The sequence below is a fragment of a genome, unplaced genomic scaffold (genome assembly GCF_019419815.1).
Source record: "Pyrus x bretschneideri cultivar Hongxiangsu unplaced genomic scaffold, Pyrus_bretschneideri_v1 Contig178, whole genome shotgun sequence".
NCBI classification, from domain to species: Eukaryota; Viridiplantae; Streptophyta; class Magnoliopsida; order Rosales; family Rosaceae; genus Pyrus; species Pyrus x bretschneideri.
In genome coordinates this window covers 3,789-22,715 of record NW_025999477.1, presented here as the reverse complement: position 1 = coordinate 22,715, position 18,927 = coordinate 3,789, and the positions used below count along the sequence as shown (strand labels likewise).

Here is an 18,927-nt window from a genome sequence, read left to right as displayed (position 1 = left end):
ACATAAAATTCTATTCGTCTTCTGCAAATTAAATTTAACAATTGATTAAAATTCCAATGTCTTCTGCAAATTAGTTAAACATTCATATGAAAAGAAAAGCAAATTAAAACACCAACCTGGGATAGCTTCTGACGGTACTCATCGGAGTCCGCTGGGATTCCGCGCAAAGTGAGCTTGTAGTCAACGGCGGTCAACGCAATCTGCAATTTCCGGAAACATATTACTAACAAAATGCAATTGATAGACAAATAAACTGGAGAATGTGAGAGAGGGAAGAAACAAACGGTGGAGATTGCGCGGGAAGACCGAACGACGCCGTGAATTGGTGTGCGGAGTTTGTTCGGGGAAGGATGGGAGGAAATCGGCGGAGGAGGATGGGAGGAAATCGGAGTTGAAGGCGTGGAAGGTGAGGCCAGTTGCAGCGACGAGGAGGACAGTGGTTTTGGCCCTCCGCATTTCTTCTGAGACTTTAATTTGTTTCTGGACTCGCAGCTATTCAACCATTAAAAACCCGCAAGATGTCCACGTGACGACACGGACTAACGGAAATCAAGTTCAGGATCAATCTAAAAGGTGAAAATTCTCTTGTGAATTATATTGAAGCGGTTTCCGGTGCACATATCATTATATTATTAAATAGAAACGTTATAGTTATGATGAATTTGTTTACGTAAATTGTTGTTGTTGTTTATTTTTTTTTTTATTATTTAATTTTATAGTAGATCAATTTGGTGTAAATTCTATTTAGAATTCAAAAGACTTTGGAGTAAGTTTAGATTAGGTACTAGTTTGGATATTTTTTTGGAGTTTTAACGAACACTTTTGAAACTATTCATTTTTAACGAAAATGACATTTCTAGTATTCACTTAGAACACTTTTTATCATTTGATTAAAACTCAAAATTTTCAAACTCTTTCATTAGTTTTTTTCTTCTTTTTTTTTCACAAAATAATAGTAGATTTTTTAAAAAAGAATTCAGTTGTTTGACCATTTAATTATCTGTAAAATTGATGATATGACAAACATGTTAAAGTTAGAACTGTGTTTTTAGGATGAGGATCCTCTCTGGATTCCCTTTGGGGGATCCTAAGGATCCTCACATCACAACCGTTTTTTACATCGTACGGTCAATTTTGTTAGTTACTAGTTATGTTTAATTTAAAATGATTTATGACCGCACGATATATGATAAACGGTTAGGATGAAGATTTCATAGGATCCCCACAATTTGGAATCTGGATGGGATCCAAATCCCTGTAATTAGGGCGCAAAGAAGCTACAATCATCATTAAACCAAAATGTTTTAGTGTCTTTTAAGAGTTGGACCGCTACAAGTCTTAAACTTTAGACATAAACTCACATATAAAAAACTCTAATAAAACTCAAAAATCTCTAAATAAATACTCTTTCCGTGTGAATACACTTAACTTTCTTAATCTAAAACTCCATCTCCCTCTCGTTCAACCAGACCAAAAACCATAGTTTCAATGGGACTGGCGGAAGCATGCGAAGAGCCGAAGAAAATTGATGAAAATTCTCATATTTCTCAGCATTCCAAAAGTTAGAATTGCCGTGGACCCAATTCTCTTCCTCCAACTGTTTGATGAGTAACTTGATTTTTCATATCAGCGCCCCATTGATCATTAAAATGTATGGGCCAATAGTGTAATATCGAGTATAAACAAACGCTTTTAGAGCAAGTACACCACAAGATTTCATCGCTCGTAAGCATATGTTAAAGCACTCACAACAGCGCCAAAACTATGATAGGAAGAGAGTAGGTTGGCTTTAATTTTCTTAATTTGCCTTTTATTTGACACCAACCATGTTCGACATGGTCCAGTATCGTCCAAACCATGTTCAGCAATCCAAGGGATGGGCAATGGTCCACTTACTCAACAGCTAGCCCCTGGCCAACCACCCTGCTTCATGAGAAGGTTTTGTATTACACAGGTACATCGTCACATGACGTTCGTTGTCAATAACTCACGTGATCATTGCCATGTTAAACCCCATACAAGTTGTTCTGTTTCATACGGGACTAATCGATTACAAGCGCTCATCGCAAACCCTAAAATCCCAAATTCGATCCAATTTCAAGCGCAATTCAAGAACTTACATTGGTTTTTGTGGGTGGCGAGGTAAAAATTTGTCATTGCAATTTGCTTCCGCATTGTCTTTGAATGTTTTTCGTGTATGTACACATCTGAACGTCCCAAATAAATTCTGAAATAACTGGTTATGGTGCATGGGAGTTCCGTAAAGAAGCATTATGCCACGTCCGGCTTCCACCCGCCGCTCACAAAAGAGCTCAAATAGTGAATTAACCGCGGCGGTGGTGGAAGCCGAAAAGAATAAATATATGATTCTAATTCATAATGTATCAGTATATGAAACCCAAAAGGTATATAAAAATCATAAATATTTTTTTTTTGATATATGGTGCAGAAAGATGGATCAGATACACCTGGCTTGGTGGTCTCTGTGTAATACAGAGATATAATTCGCTCAGTTATTTCAGCTTCGATCATTTGGGGAAATAATCATCACTTCCATCTTTCTTTCTTTTTCTTTTTCTAAAAACCCAAAATTAAAACATAAACATTGAAATATAAAAACAAAAACACAAAATTCAAACACCCGAAGAAATTTTTTTAAAATAAAATTAATAAACCAAAAATAAATAAAGATGGTGGATTTTGGGGATTTGAGAAAGATCAGAGTTCTGGCTTGGAAATTAAAAATAGCGCAAGTTTGAATCAGCTTCGATCATATGGGGAAAGTAGCATCACTTCAATCCCAAATCCACCTCCAAAAACATAAACCCTAATTTCAAACAACACATAACAAAACCACAGAAAAAAAAAACAGAGAGCCGAATAAAATCTACCGTTGACAGAAAAAGAACGGCTATGTAGCCCCGGATTAAAACCCTAAAAATAATCAGACACCGTGACGAAGAAGGTGAAGCGTTGGGGAGGAAGGAGATAGAGTAGGAGGGTCATGGAGGCGATTCAATTATATAGGCACTCGTCTTGCACTTGGAAACCCTAATTTCATTAGGTATTTTAGGCGCGGTCCAATTAATGACAATACGGCGCCGTAGCGTGATAGTTACCCTAAGGCCCAATATTAGAGGTAAGCCCATGAACTCTAGTTTCGAACAAAGCCCATCAATTTGGTTTTTTTCAGAATATAAAACATAAGGCACTGTTTGTTATCATCCATTGGAATTTTTTTTTTAAATATGCTTCGAAGAGTCTTCTCATGGTAAAAAAACTAATATACAAACCTATTACATATTAGGGTGAACTGCGCATACGTCGCATGGTGATCGACTCGGACTGTTTGCAATAAATTGGGTCCAGGGCGTATTGACATGGGCTTCTAGGACTTTCTTAAAGAATGTGGCCTGTTAGCCCGTTATAATTTGACTAATGCTCTATATATTCCGTCGAAGGTAAAGTAGTCATATTTGATATGTTATATACACAAAATATTTCGACTGGTCGAGATATTATACCTTCCCATAAATATTAAAGTATTAAACTGATTATCTTTGCTTTTACCAAAAAAACAAATAATATCGTTGCCAAACAGCACTATTATATCAATGATAATAAGTTTCAACAACCGTGCAAATACCCATCAAACCAAAGCCTGCAGAATCACATTCCATATGGTAATAAAAATAATAATAATAATTAGAAGGATGGTGATACCTACAACACCCATTACATATTACGATGATTTGCGCATAAGTCTCGTGGCAATCGACTTGGACTGTTTGTAATAAATTGAGCCCGGGGCCTATTGACATGGGCTTCCAGGACTTTCTTAAAGAATGTGGCTCATTAACCCATTATAATTTGACTAGCGATCTACATATTCCATCAAAGACAAATTAATTATATTTGATAAGTTGTATACACAAAATATTTCTATTGGCCAAGATATTTTACTTTCCCATAGATATTGAAGTATTCAATTGAATATCTTTGCTTTTACCAAAATACAAAGAATATCTTTGCCAAACAGCACATATTATATCAATGACAATAAGTTTCAACAACCATACAAATACCCATCAAACCAAAGCCTGCAATATAATAATAATAATAATAATTATTATTATTATTATTATTAGAAGGATTGTGTTATCTACACAGCTATTTTTACCTCTTACACACCGTCTCTCAATATCCGACTGTTAGATCTAATGAATCGACTAAGTGCAAAGGATATAAATTAACAAGAGGTGTGGAAGAGATAAAAATTTATATGCAGATAATACCACCCTAATTAGAAAAAGAAAAAAAATGGAAACCCACAATATACCCAAGGCCTGATTCCTTTAATTTCAACACATTATAATTCAAAGTACTAGTTATCATTTGAAAGATAGCTTCTTTGAGCTTTTATGGTTTGGATGATTGCGTGAGCCCTTGACAACTGTAACCGGACATGAAGCATTTGTCACCACATAGATGCTTACACTGCCCAGCAACACCCTGCAAATTCATCGCACATATTAATCAACCATTTTGCAGGAAAAATATTTAATCAAACACAAAAACTCTTATTTTCTCTCGTTTCTTTTATGTTTTTATGAGGAAATATTAGTCGAATAATGATCACCTTTTGATAGGGCCTAAGCCCCTGCTTCCAACGACAAGCGAATCAAGCTTGAGATCTTGCACCGCATCACACAACTTTTCTCTTGGATCCCCCCAGTACACCTTTGCCACAGCCTTAGCCTATACACAATATCGAATCAACACACAATTAATTATACTCTAATTTATAATCTAATAATTCATGTCTCTACGCACGCAAACTAATTTGTGAAGAGTGGCGACTACCAATCTACACAGTGTATGATATACAATATTAATATCAATATTATATTGATCGTATTGATAGTATACTAGACTTCTGTAGATCGATATTCATTACCAGATAATCGCTAGATAGATAACTACATATATATCATGACCGTTCTACCATCTTTCTGTGCAGTTGTGCAAATCGTATCTATTAGTCTATACTTCTATGTATACATACAAAATAATTAAACTAGAGATGAGATTAATATATAACAAATTATCATACCCCTTTAGTTTTTGACACTTTGTCAAGAATATCAAGCACCTCTGGATCATTTGTAAGTCCATACTGCTTTGAGACATTAGTCTCCACAAGTTCTTCCAGAGGTATCAAAGCTGCAATAAAAAACACAAAAAACAAAAAACAAAAAAAACAAAAGAAATTATATGTAATTCATCAATTTAAATGACTAAGGTAACTAATGATAATTAACAAGTATATAATGTTGAGAGAGAGTGAGACATGCGTACGTGATCCAGTGTTCTCAAACAGCTGCTTCCTGCTTGTGGTAGCTGCTGTGGTTGGCTCAACGTGGATTAATACGATGCGATCTCCTTGTTCGATCAGATTATCGACTGCCCATCTTAGTGCTAATTTGCTTGTTGCTGAATAATCCATTCCAACTCCTACACTGCCTGCCTTCCCCATCGATCTCAACTTCCGTTCTCTCTCTAGATCTCTCTCTCTCTCTCTCTCTCTCTAATTAACCTTTCTTTCTTCGAGTTAATCCGGCTTATCTATAATACTTGGGCATTGATCTTTTGCTGTGGATGATACAGTCTACAGAATATTAATTAATAGGAAAATAGACAGAAAATTTAGCATAAATTCTCCTGCAACTTGTTCTAACGTACATTAATATCATTTAGTCGATGTGCGCCCGCGGATTTGTTGCTTTAGTTAACACGCATAGATTCGTTCTTTTAGTATTCATGGAAAATACTTTACCTGATGCCCAATTTGCAGATACTTTTATATATACTTTTCCTATGGCGTTTCTAACAAGTTCATGTAACATGCATACTCTTCTAAAAAAAAATACACCTACTTTTAATTGTCATTTGTCACATTTTTAATTCATGGAACTATTACTTGCACTTTAAAATTTTCATTTTGCACTCCTTACAAGTGTATTTTTCTTTCCACATATAAAAAATTTAGAGTGCAAAATGAGAATTGTGGAGTACCAATAACAATTCTTTTAATTTATTGTGACTTCTAAAGTATAACAATGACTGAGCCGCGGAAGAAATTTTTTTTTTTTCCATTTCTTTCTAATTTATCTTCTACATTTGGATTCAGATTATGAGTTGTAGTCTCTATTTTTTGTTTTTGCTTTTACATTTGGATTCAGACAATGCGATGCAGTACTTTGTTTGTTGTTCTACTTTTACATTTGGTTCAAACTATTGCAATGTAGTGTCTGTTTTTTTATTCTGCTTTTACATTGGACTCATACTCTGTAATACAGTGTTTATTTTTGTAAATCTATTTTCCTATGGATTTTCTTCAAGTTTCCAAGAGATACAAGCATTACCTTGCACCATTTTCGTAGGATTTTCTTCAAGTTTGCAAGAGATACAAGCATTACCTTCCACCATTCTAAATACAAATTCAATAACAAAATTAAATAGCAAAAAGGGCCTAAAGTTCGAAGCACGACTTTTCCATATTTGATTAACCGCTCAGTTCCTTCTAAACCTCATCGATAGTACTTATGTTTAATATCTATATCCCTAGCCTCAACAAGCTTTCTTCTAGAAAATCTCTTCAGCAACCGATGTGTGACCACTACTACAAAAGTACCCAGTAGTGTCATTTTAAAAAGCGATAAGAAAAACTCATTTATGTCAGATGTTTTGGAAAAATCTAACATAAACTCATGTAATGTCAGATAAAAGAACCGACACCATTGCTAGCGTCACGAAAAGGCTTTTGTTGTCGATTAGTTCCCCTTTCCGCCAAGAAAAAGGAAAGCTATATAAAATAAAATAAAAGGATAGTAGTGTCGGATAAAAGTGACATTGAAACTTACGTCGGATACAGACGACATTATATACTGAGAAAGGCTGTCGAATTCAGCAGTTTGATGTCGCCCATAACCGACACCACTAACCATTAATAATAATAAAAATATAAAAACCCTATTTCAGTTTTTTATTAAATAAAATAATAATTAACAATGCACAACCTAATTAAGAATTCCACTGAAACCAACATGAAAGCAGTTCAAAGCACACAGACCACTCATAAACATTCCGTGCAATACCACAATGGCACAACCTAATTCATCTGATGACACCAAAATATAGTAGCTCTCCCAATTTACAAATAAACTGTTCAGCTAATAATCATGGCTTGCATTCATCCAAATAAACGTTAATCGACAGTGAATTAAACCGAAGAAGTACATTACATTTTTTAACCATACAAAGCAAGGAAAGTTAAGAGCAACCAAGTTTGAGCGTAAGAGTTGATTGAAAGGGAATTGAGACTGACCTTCCTTCATAAACCTTCCCATGCGCTCCCTCACCAAATTTCACCCCGATAAACAACAATTTCGGGTCCACCAGCAAATTCTCGTCGATTGTCAGCTGCTGGGCAGCAATCAAACCATTCTGCGTGCTCACTTCGGCTCAACAGCCTCTACATAGTCCCTCAAAACCGCTTGCTCACCGCTCCCTCTCTTCCCTTCCGCCGCGCCTCACTCTGCAACGCATGCTGCAACCCTCAAATAATTCCAGAATTCCCCATTCCAACCATCTCTTCCACTTTAATCACAAAATCCACATCACCCCAAATCAATATTCCGACACTTCATCAAGTTTCACTCAACTTTTCTCCAATTTTCACAAAACCAACATCACAAAAAACCCTAAGTTCTCCAAAGATTTTCTTATCCAAACTAAACATTCAGAGCAGATTCTAACCCCACTTCTACCAGAACTCCACGAATTAATCCCACAAAAAGGAAAGATAAAATGGGATGATGAGTGCATCGGGGAAGGGAAAGAGGAGGGAAGTACAGCGGGGAAGGGGAAAGAGAAGGGAGGTGCAGCGGCGCAGGAATAGTGAAGGAGAAAGAGATGCGCGAGGGTTTTGAAGTAGGGTATTTGATATTCCTGTCTGATAAAACCGCTAGTAATTTGTACATAACATCGGAAAAAAACCGACACCAACTCTGAAAACCGACAAAACTGCAGTAATGAATATCTGACACAACCTGCAAGCGTGTCGGTTAAACCGACACCACTCTGCACCAATTGACATCACTCTGTCCAATCCGTCAGTTACAACCGATACCACCAATTTCGCGTGCTAAACAAGCGGGAAGATTGAAAATTAAAACACATCCTGTTAGATAGAAAGCGTCAGAAATAGTTTTTTTAACCGACACTAATTTTTATATCGGTTTAAAAGCGTCACATCTCATTTCATCCAACACCATTATTTAAAAGCATTAAAAACTATCCAATGGAAACATGTTAAAGGGCGGTGCTATTTGACATTTTTAGTTTATGTCGGTTATAAAGCAACAGTGATGCTTTATCATCCGACATCATATAAAAAGGCTGTCGGAAATTTCTTATCCGACAATATATTGTATAAAACAGCCACCAGTCTTCGACACAATAAGCCAGTTTTGTAGTAGTGGACTACTCCTTCCAGACCCCCGCAGCCACCATCCACTTCACGATCTCGTGAAGGTCATTGAAGGTTCTGGAAGGAATCGTGTCAATCACAATGTCATGGTTGCGGATCACTGAGGTGTTGGGATCCGGTGCTACTCGTTGTCGCCAACGACCTCTTCCTCTTCATTGGAGAGAGATGGGAGAGAGGGGAGGAGAGAATGACGGGAGAAAGTAAGGAAAGAATGGGAGAGAGAGACGTGAGAGAAAGCCAAAAGAGAATGGAGTAGATAAGGAAAAGAGAGTGAAGAGGAGAGAAGGAAAACAATAAATTGAAGTAAGAGAAAGGTAGAATAGTTATTTTCTAAATAGCTAAGCACATGTGACATGCTTCATGGACTTATGACTAATTAGTAAAGATTCCACTGACCTTTTGCTAAATAACTCCCTTAGATGAGTAATTTATCTTTTATTTTAGTGTAAATTAGATAGAATTTATCAAAACTCAAAAGTCTTGAACAAGGATTTGGATCCAATTTGGAAACAACCTTTCTCTTGACACAGTAAAACCTTCCTAAAAGTTATACTTTATAAAACCTCCAGTCATATAAAAAATTCTAGTCCCAACTTGAGACCAGTTATGTATAAGATAGACTCCACAATAATAAGTTATAATTTTTCTTAGTCTCATGTTAAGGAAACACGTCTCCACATAATAATGTCAATGAGTACAAAAATATGCAATATCACAGATAAAAAATTTAGGATAAAAAACTATAATATTTCTCAAAAGTTGTTTAGGATAATGCTTTAATTTTTAGAATTGATGTCATGTCTTTGAGCTTGTGGATAAATTTGAGCAAGAAATAAAATACTTAGCGCCCAAGGAATCCAGAAATACAACAGTCATTAAGGGTAAATAAGTCAATGAATAATGTTTTTAACTAAATCTTTATTAAGTAATAACCTCCATAAAGTTACAAAATTGGTTTAGTCCAAACTTTAAGATTTTGTAATGGTTTTACAGCAATAGTATAGATGGCTAGCATCTCACACACACATTGATTTTTATGAATTATTTCATTTTAATAAAGGTAAATTAAGATTAAATACCAAGTTGAACATGAGTTTTAAGAAGAGAAAAATATCAATTTTAAGGAAAACTACCAAGCATAACCCCACAACCTAGGGCTGGGTACGAGCCTGGTTGGGCCTAAATTTGAAGAACCCAGTCCTATTTGATTTAAGTAACGGGCCAGGCCAGGTAGAAGGATTTTGAGTTTGGGAACCAGACCTAACCTGACCCATTTCAAATGGGCTGGTTCGGGACGGGTCCATGTAGGGGTGGGCACTTGGAACCGAAACATAAACCAAATTGGACCGCACCGAACGGTTCGGTTTTGCAGTTTTGAAATAATTTCGGTTTTGAAACCAAACCGCAATGTAGAAAACGGTTTGGTTTTGGCTTTTGAAAACCGCACCACAAATATTAATAACGTTTAATGAAATGTCCATATTAGATGTCATGTTTTAATTGATTATTTGTTAGAATTCATATATTTAGTATGAACTCAACCACATTAAAATATCATCATTCATCACTCATCACTCAATGCACTGATTGTAGGAGTTGTGCATTTGCTGCAAGTTTTTGGCTTCTCATAATTGCACTTATTTGATTTTAGGGAGCAAGGGTGCTCAGCTTAGAAAACATATTGACGCTAGTACACTTGGCAGCGGCAACCTAAGAGAATGCTTCCAACTGGAGAAGATTTAAATGAATGGCTTGCTGTCAACAGTTCTCGCTCTCTCTCTCTCTCGCACACACCCACACACACCCCATAAACTAGTGCCTGACAATTTTTAGTTTGTTTCGTCCATTATATGGTTGATACGTGGTTAAAAGTTTGTCTCATGACAAAAAACTTATTTGATATTAGGAGCTGTGCATTTGCTGCAGACAGTATCCCAATTTTAGATGAAAATAGATTATCAAAATATCCTCACTCAATGTACTGTTTGTGGACATGGGTTCATAGATTCATGTATTGTATGAAAATTGAAAAATGACACTATCTTATGCGTAGATAGGTATAAATTTTAAACGGTACGTTTTTTTCTTAAGAACCGAACTGTTTGAAACCGTGCCGCACTGAATTGAACCATGCCCACCCCTAGGTCCATGAGTCCAATGACTTTTATTATTTATTTATTTTTTTTTCAGTTTTGGAACAGCGCCGATCTGCTCCTCAACCTTCACGAGCTCGTCGGAATTAGCCTCTGTATTGGCCTGTAATTTCCAACCTGAACAAACACAGATCGCCAAAAAAACCCTAATCAATATCAAATCTCCGTTACAAACTTTGAATTCAGAAACATTTACTCATAACAATGCATCGTTCACAATTCAACTAATTGAGAGATGCAAAAACCTTAGGTGTACCTTGATCGGGGAGGAATGAGAGAAGGCAGAGCATAAGCAGAGTGGAAAGGATCGTCCATTTCCTTATCGTTGCAACTCGAAAACCAAAAAACCAAAACTGAGATTTATCTGTTTCTGGGTTAATTTTCCATATATCCAGAAAAACTAAAACCCAAAAATCGAATCCCTTTTCGACTCATGCACGCCTCGAATTGGTAGAAATTTCCCAAACAGAACATCATCAAAACCAAAATTGTTTTCCGTTTGGTTCAATTATGCAAGCACAACAAGGATATGTAGAGATCGAAACCCAAACCTATCCTCGACGAAAGCCTTTACCTCCTTGGCGTCGAGAAAATGACGCTCTCACAAGTACAGTCTTTGCAGTGAAAATGCAGAGAAAATTAGCAAAACCCAGATTAGGGTTTTGGGCTAAAACTAAAAATGCATGATTTGTGGAAAACCCAGCTAAGATTAAGAACTTGAAGAAGAAGAAGAAGAAGAAGAAGGTTCGAGGAGGAGAGACCGTGGGAGATAGAGAGGCAGCTGAGACAAAGAAAGTGAACTGAATTCTGGAACCTTGGACTCGGGTAGAAACCAATGGTTAAGATTGGATGATAGGTTATCATTCAATCTCGGCTGTTCATTATAATTAGAAACGGCTCGATTCGAGTACCTTTTTTTCTACTTATCTGGACTCGGCTTGCCCTGTAAATGAAAAGGGCCGAGCCCGCCTTGCCCCGTTTATTCTGGGAACCGGCCCGTACCCGCTCCGACCCGCAGCTCTTATACCCATTTACCCACCCCTACCACAACCCATTCTATTTGGATTAAGCCACACTTTGTGGCCCAAGACATTGATAAGCATAAATATAGTCACATTTTCCCCCCCGTTGAACATGACCCATTGACCACCAACACAATCACTAGAAAGTTTCATCGAACGGTCACCAAAAATTTTTTAGTCGTTCGAAATTTAGCCGAATATTTTTTTCCACCAACCGTTAACACAAGACATTTTTACTTTCAGTCACCAACATCGATGGTGGCTTACATATAACATGTCCCTAACTTTATGATTTATAAAGGTTTTACTGTATAGATGGCTAGCATTTGAACACGCACATAGATTTTTATGAAATTTATTTTTATTTAATAGGAAATTTATTTCATATATATTTATATTATTTTCATTTTAATACAGGTAAATTAAGATTTAATACCAAGTTGCACATTAATTTGATGAAAAAATATCAATTTTAAGGAAAACTACCAAGCACAACCCATTCTAATTGGGTTAAGCCACATTCTATGGGCCAAGACATTGATAAGCATTAATACATTCACATTTTCCCTCGTTGGACATAACCCATAAACCACCAGCACAGTCGTCGGAAAGTTCACTGAACGGTCGCCAATTATTTTTCTGGTCGTCCGAAATTTGGCCCCTTTTTTTTTTTTTCACCAACCGTCAACACAAGACATTTTTATTTGCGGATACCAGCATCGGTGGTAGCTTGTATATGAACATCTCACTTGGGAGAATTGAACCAGTGGGCCGTGACATCACAAGTGAAACAATGTCAACTTACCAAATTAACAACATCCTTTCATTTCATATTATTTCTTCATGAAGGTGTTCATATCACAGGTGGTTGTTTGGTGTAGGGGTACAAATTCTTGCTTTTCACATGTATATGCACCAAAAAATAAAGGACTTTTACACTTAAGTGATCTTTTGGAAGTCAATGTTAGACAGTGACCTGAGAGTTGACTATATTCAGCAAACAAATTGCATCATACGTTTATTTGGTATAAATATTAGTTAAGGTAATAAATATCACAAGTGGTATTTATTGGTGTAGTTGTTACTTTCATTTTGAGATTTTGGGTTCATACTCTATTGAAGACATTTTTGAAATCATTTATCTATGAAATGAAGTGGCTAGTCGCCCAAAAAAATTGGCTAATAGATCACCGGTGGCCGAAAAAAGTTGGGATGGAGTGACAATCATGTAATTATTTTGAATTATTAGTGTTTGTATATATATAGATATATTTTTTTTTCTTTTGAGAAACGTCAATGGTACGAGGGAATTTTATTGATAACGAAAAAAATAAGTTACCCCTAGTCAAGGGGGGATATAAACCTTACCCTCAAAAAACAAAGACAACAAAAAGGTATACACAAAAAAAAAGGGGGACATAAACCTTACCCTTCTAGAAACAAAAACAAGAATGAAACAAAGAAAAAGGAGGGGGTTAGGAGAAGAAAAAAAAAAGAGTGAGACAAACTTGGATGCCGACATGCACAAAAAAAGAGTGAGACAAACTTGGATGCTGACATGCACATTAATTTGAGAAGCAGTAACCAGGCAAACCAACATAGTTTGAAAACAAAGTAGCATGAGCCACCATCGAAGGAGAATCATGACATGTTATAGATGGAGAAGACAAGCCCATGTTAATTAGCAAAATTGTCCGCAACAAGATTTCCTTTGCGATATATGTGAGATGCGTAAAAAGTCATTTTCCAAATGTGATCTAAACAAATAGATCATTGCGTACAAAAAGGCCAAGGAGGATCAAAATTAGACGTTTGAAGAGAAGAAATAACACTAGAACTATCACTTTCCAACCAAAGACAATGCTAACCCCGCTGATACGCAAACTCTACACCAATAATAATTGCTGATAACTATGCAAAAAAAGAGTTGCGATGACCAATCCATTGACTGAAACCTCCAAGAAAACAACAATGGCAATTCCTGAAAACTCCTCCACAATGCAGCAGGACCAGGATTTCCTTTAGACAAACCATCTGTATCAAGCTTAACCCAAGGAAACCAATGGGGAGACCAAAGGACAAGAAGAATAGTAGGTGCCTTACGAGGGATAGGTCGGATCCCCAAATGATTCGAGTGTCAAACCCTGAGAATAACCATGAATAAATTGCCCACCATGAACAATTGCCAAATTAATAGACATGCAAAGACGATGAAAATAGATTGGACAACCCTAAATTTCGAGCCTTCCAAATAGTTGAAATAGTTATAAAGACTTGCAAAAATCCATAGATTGTGCAACTGTTTGAAAAAAGGGTTTACAGACATAGACATCCCAAAAAAAAAAACAACCAAAGAACCTAAAGGAAGCAAAGACGTATCAAATTGACATGCTAACCACCTCCAAGTTGCCTAGATATCCGACATCAAAAGAAAAGATAATATTTCTGGTTGACTTTTCCATTAGTACATAAACTAAAATATAATATTTTAGCTAAAAATTTCTCAAGATATTTAAACTAAAAATCCCATAAAAATAATTGTACTGATTTAAAAATAAAATAAAATTCTTCCACCCACTTCTCCTAGCTTCCTTTATCTTTCATATTATGCATAGCATGTATGAGATAGCTAGTTTTGTATAGCAAAACACACAAGCTGGTTGGGATACGTCCCATATAGCCCTTGTGGCAGGTCCGCCCTTGACTCGTATGATCTATCCAATGATTTCAATCGGTTTTCTTCATGTCACTTTCAGGAAACACAAGTCCTCTAGCTAGAGAAAGCCTTGAGATTTCAAGCTCATAGATCTTCGTCTCTTTAACTTTTGTTGATGCACAAAATTAGTGAGACTTTGAAACAACGTAAAGTGTCAAGTTTGTGACCTTGGCATGATTGCTCCGGTCACCTAGTGAGATGATGATATGTAAAGAGCTAGAGATGGGGAAGCAAACACAAAATGTACATGGTTCACTCTAAATTTGGCTACGTCCACATAGTAAAGGAGTTTTCATTAATAGTGAAAGATTTACACAAACATGGGTTCAAGCATAATTATCATTAGTGAGTTCTAATGATGAGTTTAAGCACAGTAATAGCATTCCCCCATAATTGTAGGAGAGTGGTCTTCTTTATAGTTAAGGAGAGTCTCCAAGTTTCGTCCACGGTCGATGTGGGACTCTAGGAGCTTTATTCTGACGTTGACACATGTCGTATTGTGATTGACCTCATGGGTGGAGGAAAACTCTTGTGCTTCGGTAGGGGTGCCTCAACATGAACTCTTCAGTGGGTCCTTAAAGATATGAAATTGACCGGTGCTTCGTAGTTTAAGGATTAATCAAATATGGTACAAACACATTCCATATGAACCATCTTTTGCATGCATGTTAGTTTTGTCATGTCAATTAAGTGACAATTTTTGTTGTTTGTAAACCACATGCACGGGCCACAATGGGTGTGACAAAATAGACTAGGACAGAAAAGCAAAAGGAAATGCATTGTCTTTATTTTCTAAACTGTGGAGAATCATCACTAACAATTCCCCTTTGAGGGTGATCAACTAAACAGCTATCCAACTTTGGGATTTTAGTAACTACGCAAGAAAATGATGTGAAACAAAGGCGTTTCTCACAGTATACATCATGCATGAAGCATTACATTTATATATATATATATATATATATATATCTCAGGATTATGGTCTACTTGATGGGATTCGTAGCTCGAGTTGTCGGTTGGAAATTGTAGAGTTGACTGCCAGGGTTGCAGCTTAAGTACTTGCGGAAACTTGGTTCCCTAGGAATCGTCAAGGGCCTGCTTGATCTGCAATACAAGAAGATTAAAGCAAGAAGAAAAGAAAGAAGCAAAGAAAAAAGCGAAGGCATATGGTAATCTTTTGTACATTTATCTGAATGATTATTGGCAGACCAAATTGTTCTTAACAGCCATGGACCCCCAGGCACCCAGCCACCAAAGTTTTGGGTAGGCTGAATCATTTAGCTGGGGAGCAATTTTTTCAATATATTCAAACTACTTGGTGTTACAATTTATTCAAAGTTAACATGTATTTATTTTTTATTAATATATACTTTTAAAATGAAATATATAAATCTTCACTCATATTACATCACGTGATAAGTGTTTTAGACTCACAAATTAAGTTATTACCTTTGTGGAATGAAAGGTCTATCGAAAAGAGGCATCAATTGAGCCCTTGGAACCATCTCCTTTCTCAGTAAGCGAATCTCTTCCTCTTCTATCATCTGCTCAATTAATTTATTACAGCACTCTTCCATAAGAATTATATTATTGTTTCTCAAATATTTTTATATGTATACATATATATATGTGTATATATACCTTCTGCAACCTCTCTTCTTGTTTTCTCTGGTGCTCCAAGATACTCAGCTTGGTTGCAACCTGTATTTATATATCCATTAATTGATGGTAAACAACAGTTCCGATAGAGGCTGAATTAAATATTTGAACAAACAGAAAAAACGACGACTCACCATGTAGTTGAACATTGCTCGTTTGGTTAGCTCTTTCTTTAGTGTGAAGTTTAACTTCTTGAGCTTTGGTATTTTCCCTTGTTGGAGACTTTTGACAAAAACTAGTTAATTATATAAACAACAATGATTAACATGAGATCGCACGCCCCCGCGGCGCCCGGGGGGGGGGAAGATGATGAAAATTCTACTGTACTCCAGCGAATGGTAATGCACTAAAGTTATAAAAATAAAAAAATAAAAAACAACCTCATACATTACTTATTTACCTTTGATTTGTCCTTGAATTCATCTTTTGGCTGTAAATTAAGAAAGATAGGCTATTAGTGGCAATGATACATATGGTAATTATGTATGATCCGGACTAATACCACTTCATGAAGGTCCATATAGTAATGCAAAGAATCCAAGAAAGCATAGTGTTAATTTATGTGAAATGATAAATTTTACTAAAAATAGATGTAGCTTTTACTAACTAGCAATGATTTTTCATTTTTAATAACGATATACATTAACCTCATAAGTAAAAGATGGAGTGTGTATGAAGGGAAAGCACTTTCCATCCTCATGCCAGTTTACTCAAATGATTAGCATTAACTTCATTAGTAAAGTATATGTATACCAACTAATACACTCTCATTTGCCACTTAACTTTAATTTTCCATAGAAGGATATAATTTCCTAGACCTGATCACGTACCTCTGACTTAATATGGCAAAGGGATATATTGTACGGAATCACCTTTAGAATGCCTTGAAGATGCACTTTTACTTATATATTCCTCCATTTATTTTCATAAATGAATAAAGAAACATATATCGTGTTGCCACTTATATGTTTAAACAATTATCAAAAGACTATAAATCATGGGTGTCGTTTTTGGAACTATAAAAAAAATCATTTTTTCATGCTTTTTATATTTTAAACAAAATATAGTTGCAAAATGAATTTTTGGAGTGTCATAGATAACTTTATAAAGAAGTCTTCAGTACAGTACTTGGTTTACAAGCTAAATATTTGTTTAATATGGTTCTAAATGATAGAAAAGAAAAAGTAATACTAAGACACGACTGTGAAAAGAAAAAATCAGGAACCAAGGAATTAAGGAGGAAGGAAAAATAAAATTTGATGAAACTAAAAGGTAAAAGATCGGAGACTAAATGAAAGAAAAAAAAGGATATTGGATACTAGATTTTTTTTTTTTTTTTTCCTATAAGTTGATAAAATTAGTAGCTTCGAGTTTAATTTTAGGAAGAGGCTAGACTGAGTTCACAACCATTGGCCTCAGATCATATATGGTGAGATTAATGAGAACATTTATGTTCACCACCTTAATCGATCCAAGGTATGTTCATCACCTCTCCAGATTAATTACAATAATAAAGTCTGTTAACACTTAGTTAACCCCATATATATTAACTTCACTATTACTATGTTCACATGCTAATTAACTTGGCAGAAAATATATGGTTTTCATATATTGAAGTGGATATGTCTGATCTCACCCGCTCCTTCAGAATTCGAGCTCCATGAACCTGTTGTAGACTGTGAAGCACTCTTCACAAACTTCATTGGAAAAAACAGAAGAAGGGAAGCTGAGAAATATGAAAGAGATATATATGTGTGTGTGTGTGCGTGTGTGTGTGTGTATAGCTATCATTACACTCATGAGCATGGAAATTAAAGAGGAACAACTAATTTAAGAAATTAATGACATGATTAGGAAGCCACCCTCACCTTAAGAGTAGATTTGGAGTGTGCCTTTTCCATAAATATAAATAGATGATATGAGCTCAAATGAAAAAAACTGTGGGTGCTTATTGCTCCATGAGATGAGTATATATAATAAGGGTTGGATAGAATATTGTCGGGAGATTGGTGCTTGTTTTAAGTGCTTTGTTTCGGTTGCAACATCAAGACTTTACATGCTTGTCATCATTCTCTGGTACCAAATTATTGTCAACCCTATTAAGTTTAAGTTCTTTCAAATCTCATCTTGGTTAAATTTTAAACTAGTAAAAATATAATCCAAAAGTCTGCCTTCGATTCACATCATTATTTGCTAATACTAAAATTTTAAATTAGTTCTCAGGTTATAAACTGACTTTTAACCAACTTTTCTATATTATAAATTGTATGAGTAGTGAGTAATACTTAATAGGTTAGGCAGTAGAGAGTCGAAACTGATATTATATAGGACTCAGTGATTGAAAACTCACATACTACATGTATACGAGTCTTGTTCAACCTCACGTCGAACCCCCTAAATTAACTGAATATATAGTGACCAAGTGTTCAAAAAATTATGAGATCGACATATAATATATATAAACTACATCGTACATGTATTGAGAAATATACTATTGTTATGTTGCTGTTGAATTTCTATCATTGATCATGTTACTTTAGGGATGACTATTGAAAAATTACCTAAAATATAGATGACTCATTCGCATCGCTAGCTCTAGAAAGAATGTGAGCATTTTTTTTTACTTAATATATATATGCCCACACACAAAATGTGTGTGAAATTATTTTTGTTTTTAAATTGAAGGAGAGAGGAAAAGAGTGAGAGAGAACGTGAAGCGGGAGACAGGTTTCTTTTTTATTTTATTTATTTTTTAAATTACGAGATTTAACATCGACATGTATGTGAGGCTACAATAAAACAGCAACTTTTCTTATGTTGAAAATT

General features: G+C 35.6%; 1 protein-coding gene, 1 non-coding gene and 2 pseudogenes across 2 annotated transcripts; all 4 read right to left on the bottom strand.

The window, feature by feature from the left end:
- Nucleotides 1-2,453: 2,453 nt before the first annotated feature.
- LOC125476143 lies at nt 2,454-2,557 on the bottom strand. Its single transcript, XR_007257461.1, has one exon. It is a non-coding gene; the product is annotated as a small nucleolar RNA Z103 (small nucleolar RNA).
- A 156-nt stretch (nt 2,558-2,713) lies between these two features.
- On the bottom strand, nt 2,714-2,799 carry LOC125476144 (annotated as a pseudogene).
- Nucleotides 2,800-4,336: 1,537 nt separating this feature from the next.
- On the bottom strand, nt 4,337-5,604 carry LOC125468276 (universal stress protein PHOS32-like). Its single transcript, XM_048581841.1, has 4 exons — nt 5,359-5,604; nt 5,114-5,223; nt 4,640-4,758; nt 4,337-4,512 (listed from the first exon to the last, which is right to left on the bottom strand). Exons 1-4 carry the CDS (start codon nt 5,534-5,536, stop codon nt 4,392-4,394), a joined length of 528 nt encoding a protein of 175 aa, XP_048437798.1. The 5' UTR covers nt 5,537-5,604; the 3' UTR covers nt 4,337-4,391.
- A 9,605-nt stretch (nt 5,605-15,209) lies between these two features.
- LOC125476142 lies at nt 15,210-16,621 on the bottom strand (annotated as a pseudogene).
- Nucleotides 16,622-18,927: the final 2,306 nt, after the last annotated feature.

What these genes read in the sequence shown, in the direction of transcription:
- LOC125468276 (XM_048581841.1), bottom strand. Translation starts at nt 5,536, where the DNA reads ATGGGGAAGGCAGGCAGTGTAGGAGTTGGAATGGATTATTCAGCAACA. An exon ending in AAGTGTCAAAAACTAAAGGG is followed by an intron (nt 4,759 to 5,113) that starts GTATGATAATTT and finishes TATTGTGTATAG; the next exon opens with GCTAAGGCTGTGGCAAAGGT. An exon ending in GGCTTAGGCCCTATCAAAAG is followed by an intron (nt 4,513 to 4,639) that starts GTGATCATTATT and finishes ATGAATTTGCAG; the next exon opens with GGTGTTGCTGGGCAGTGTAA.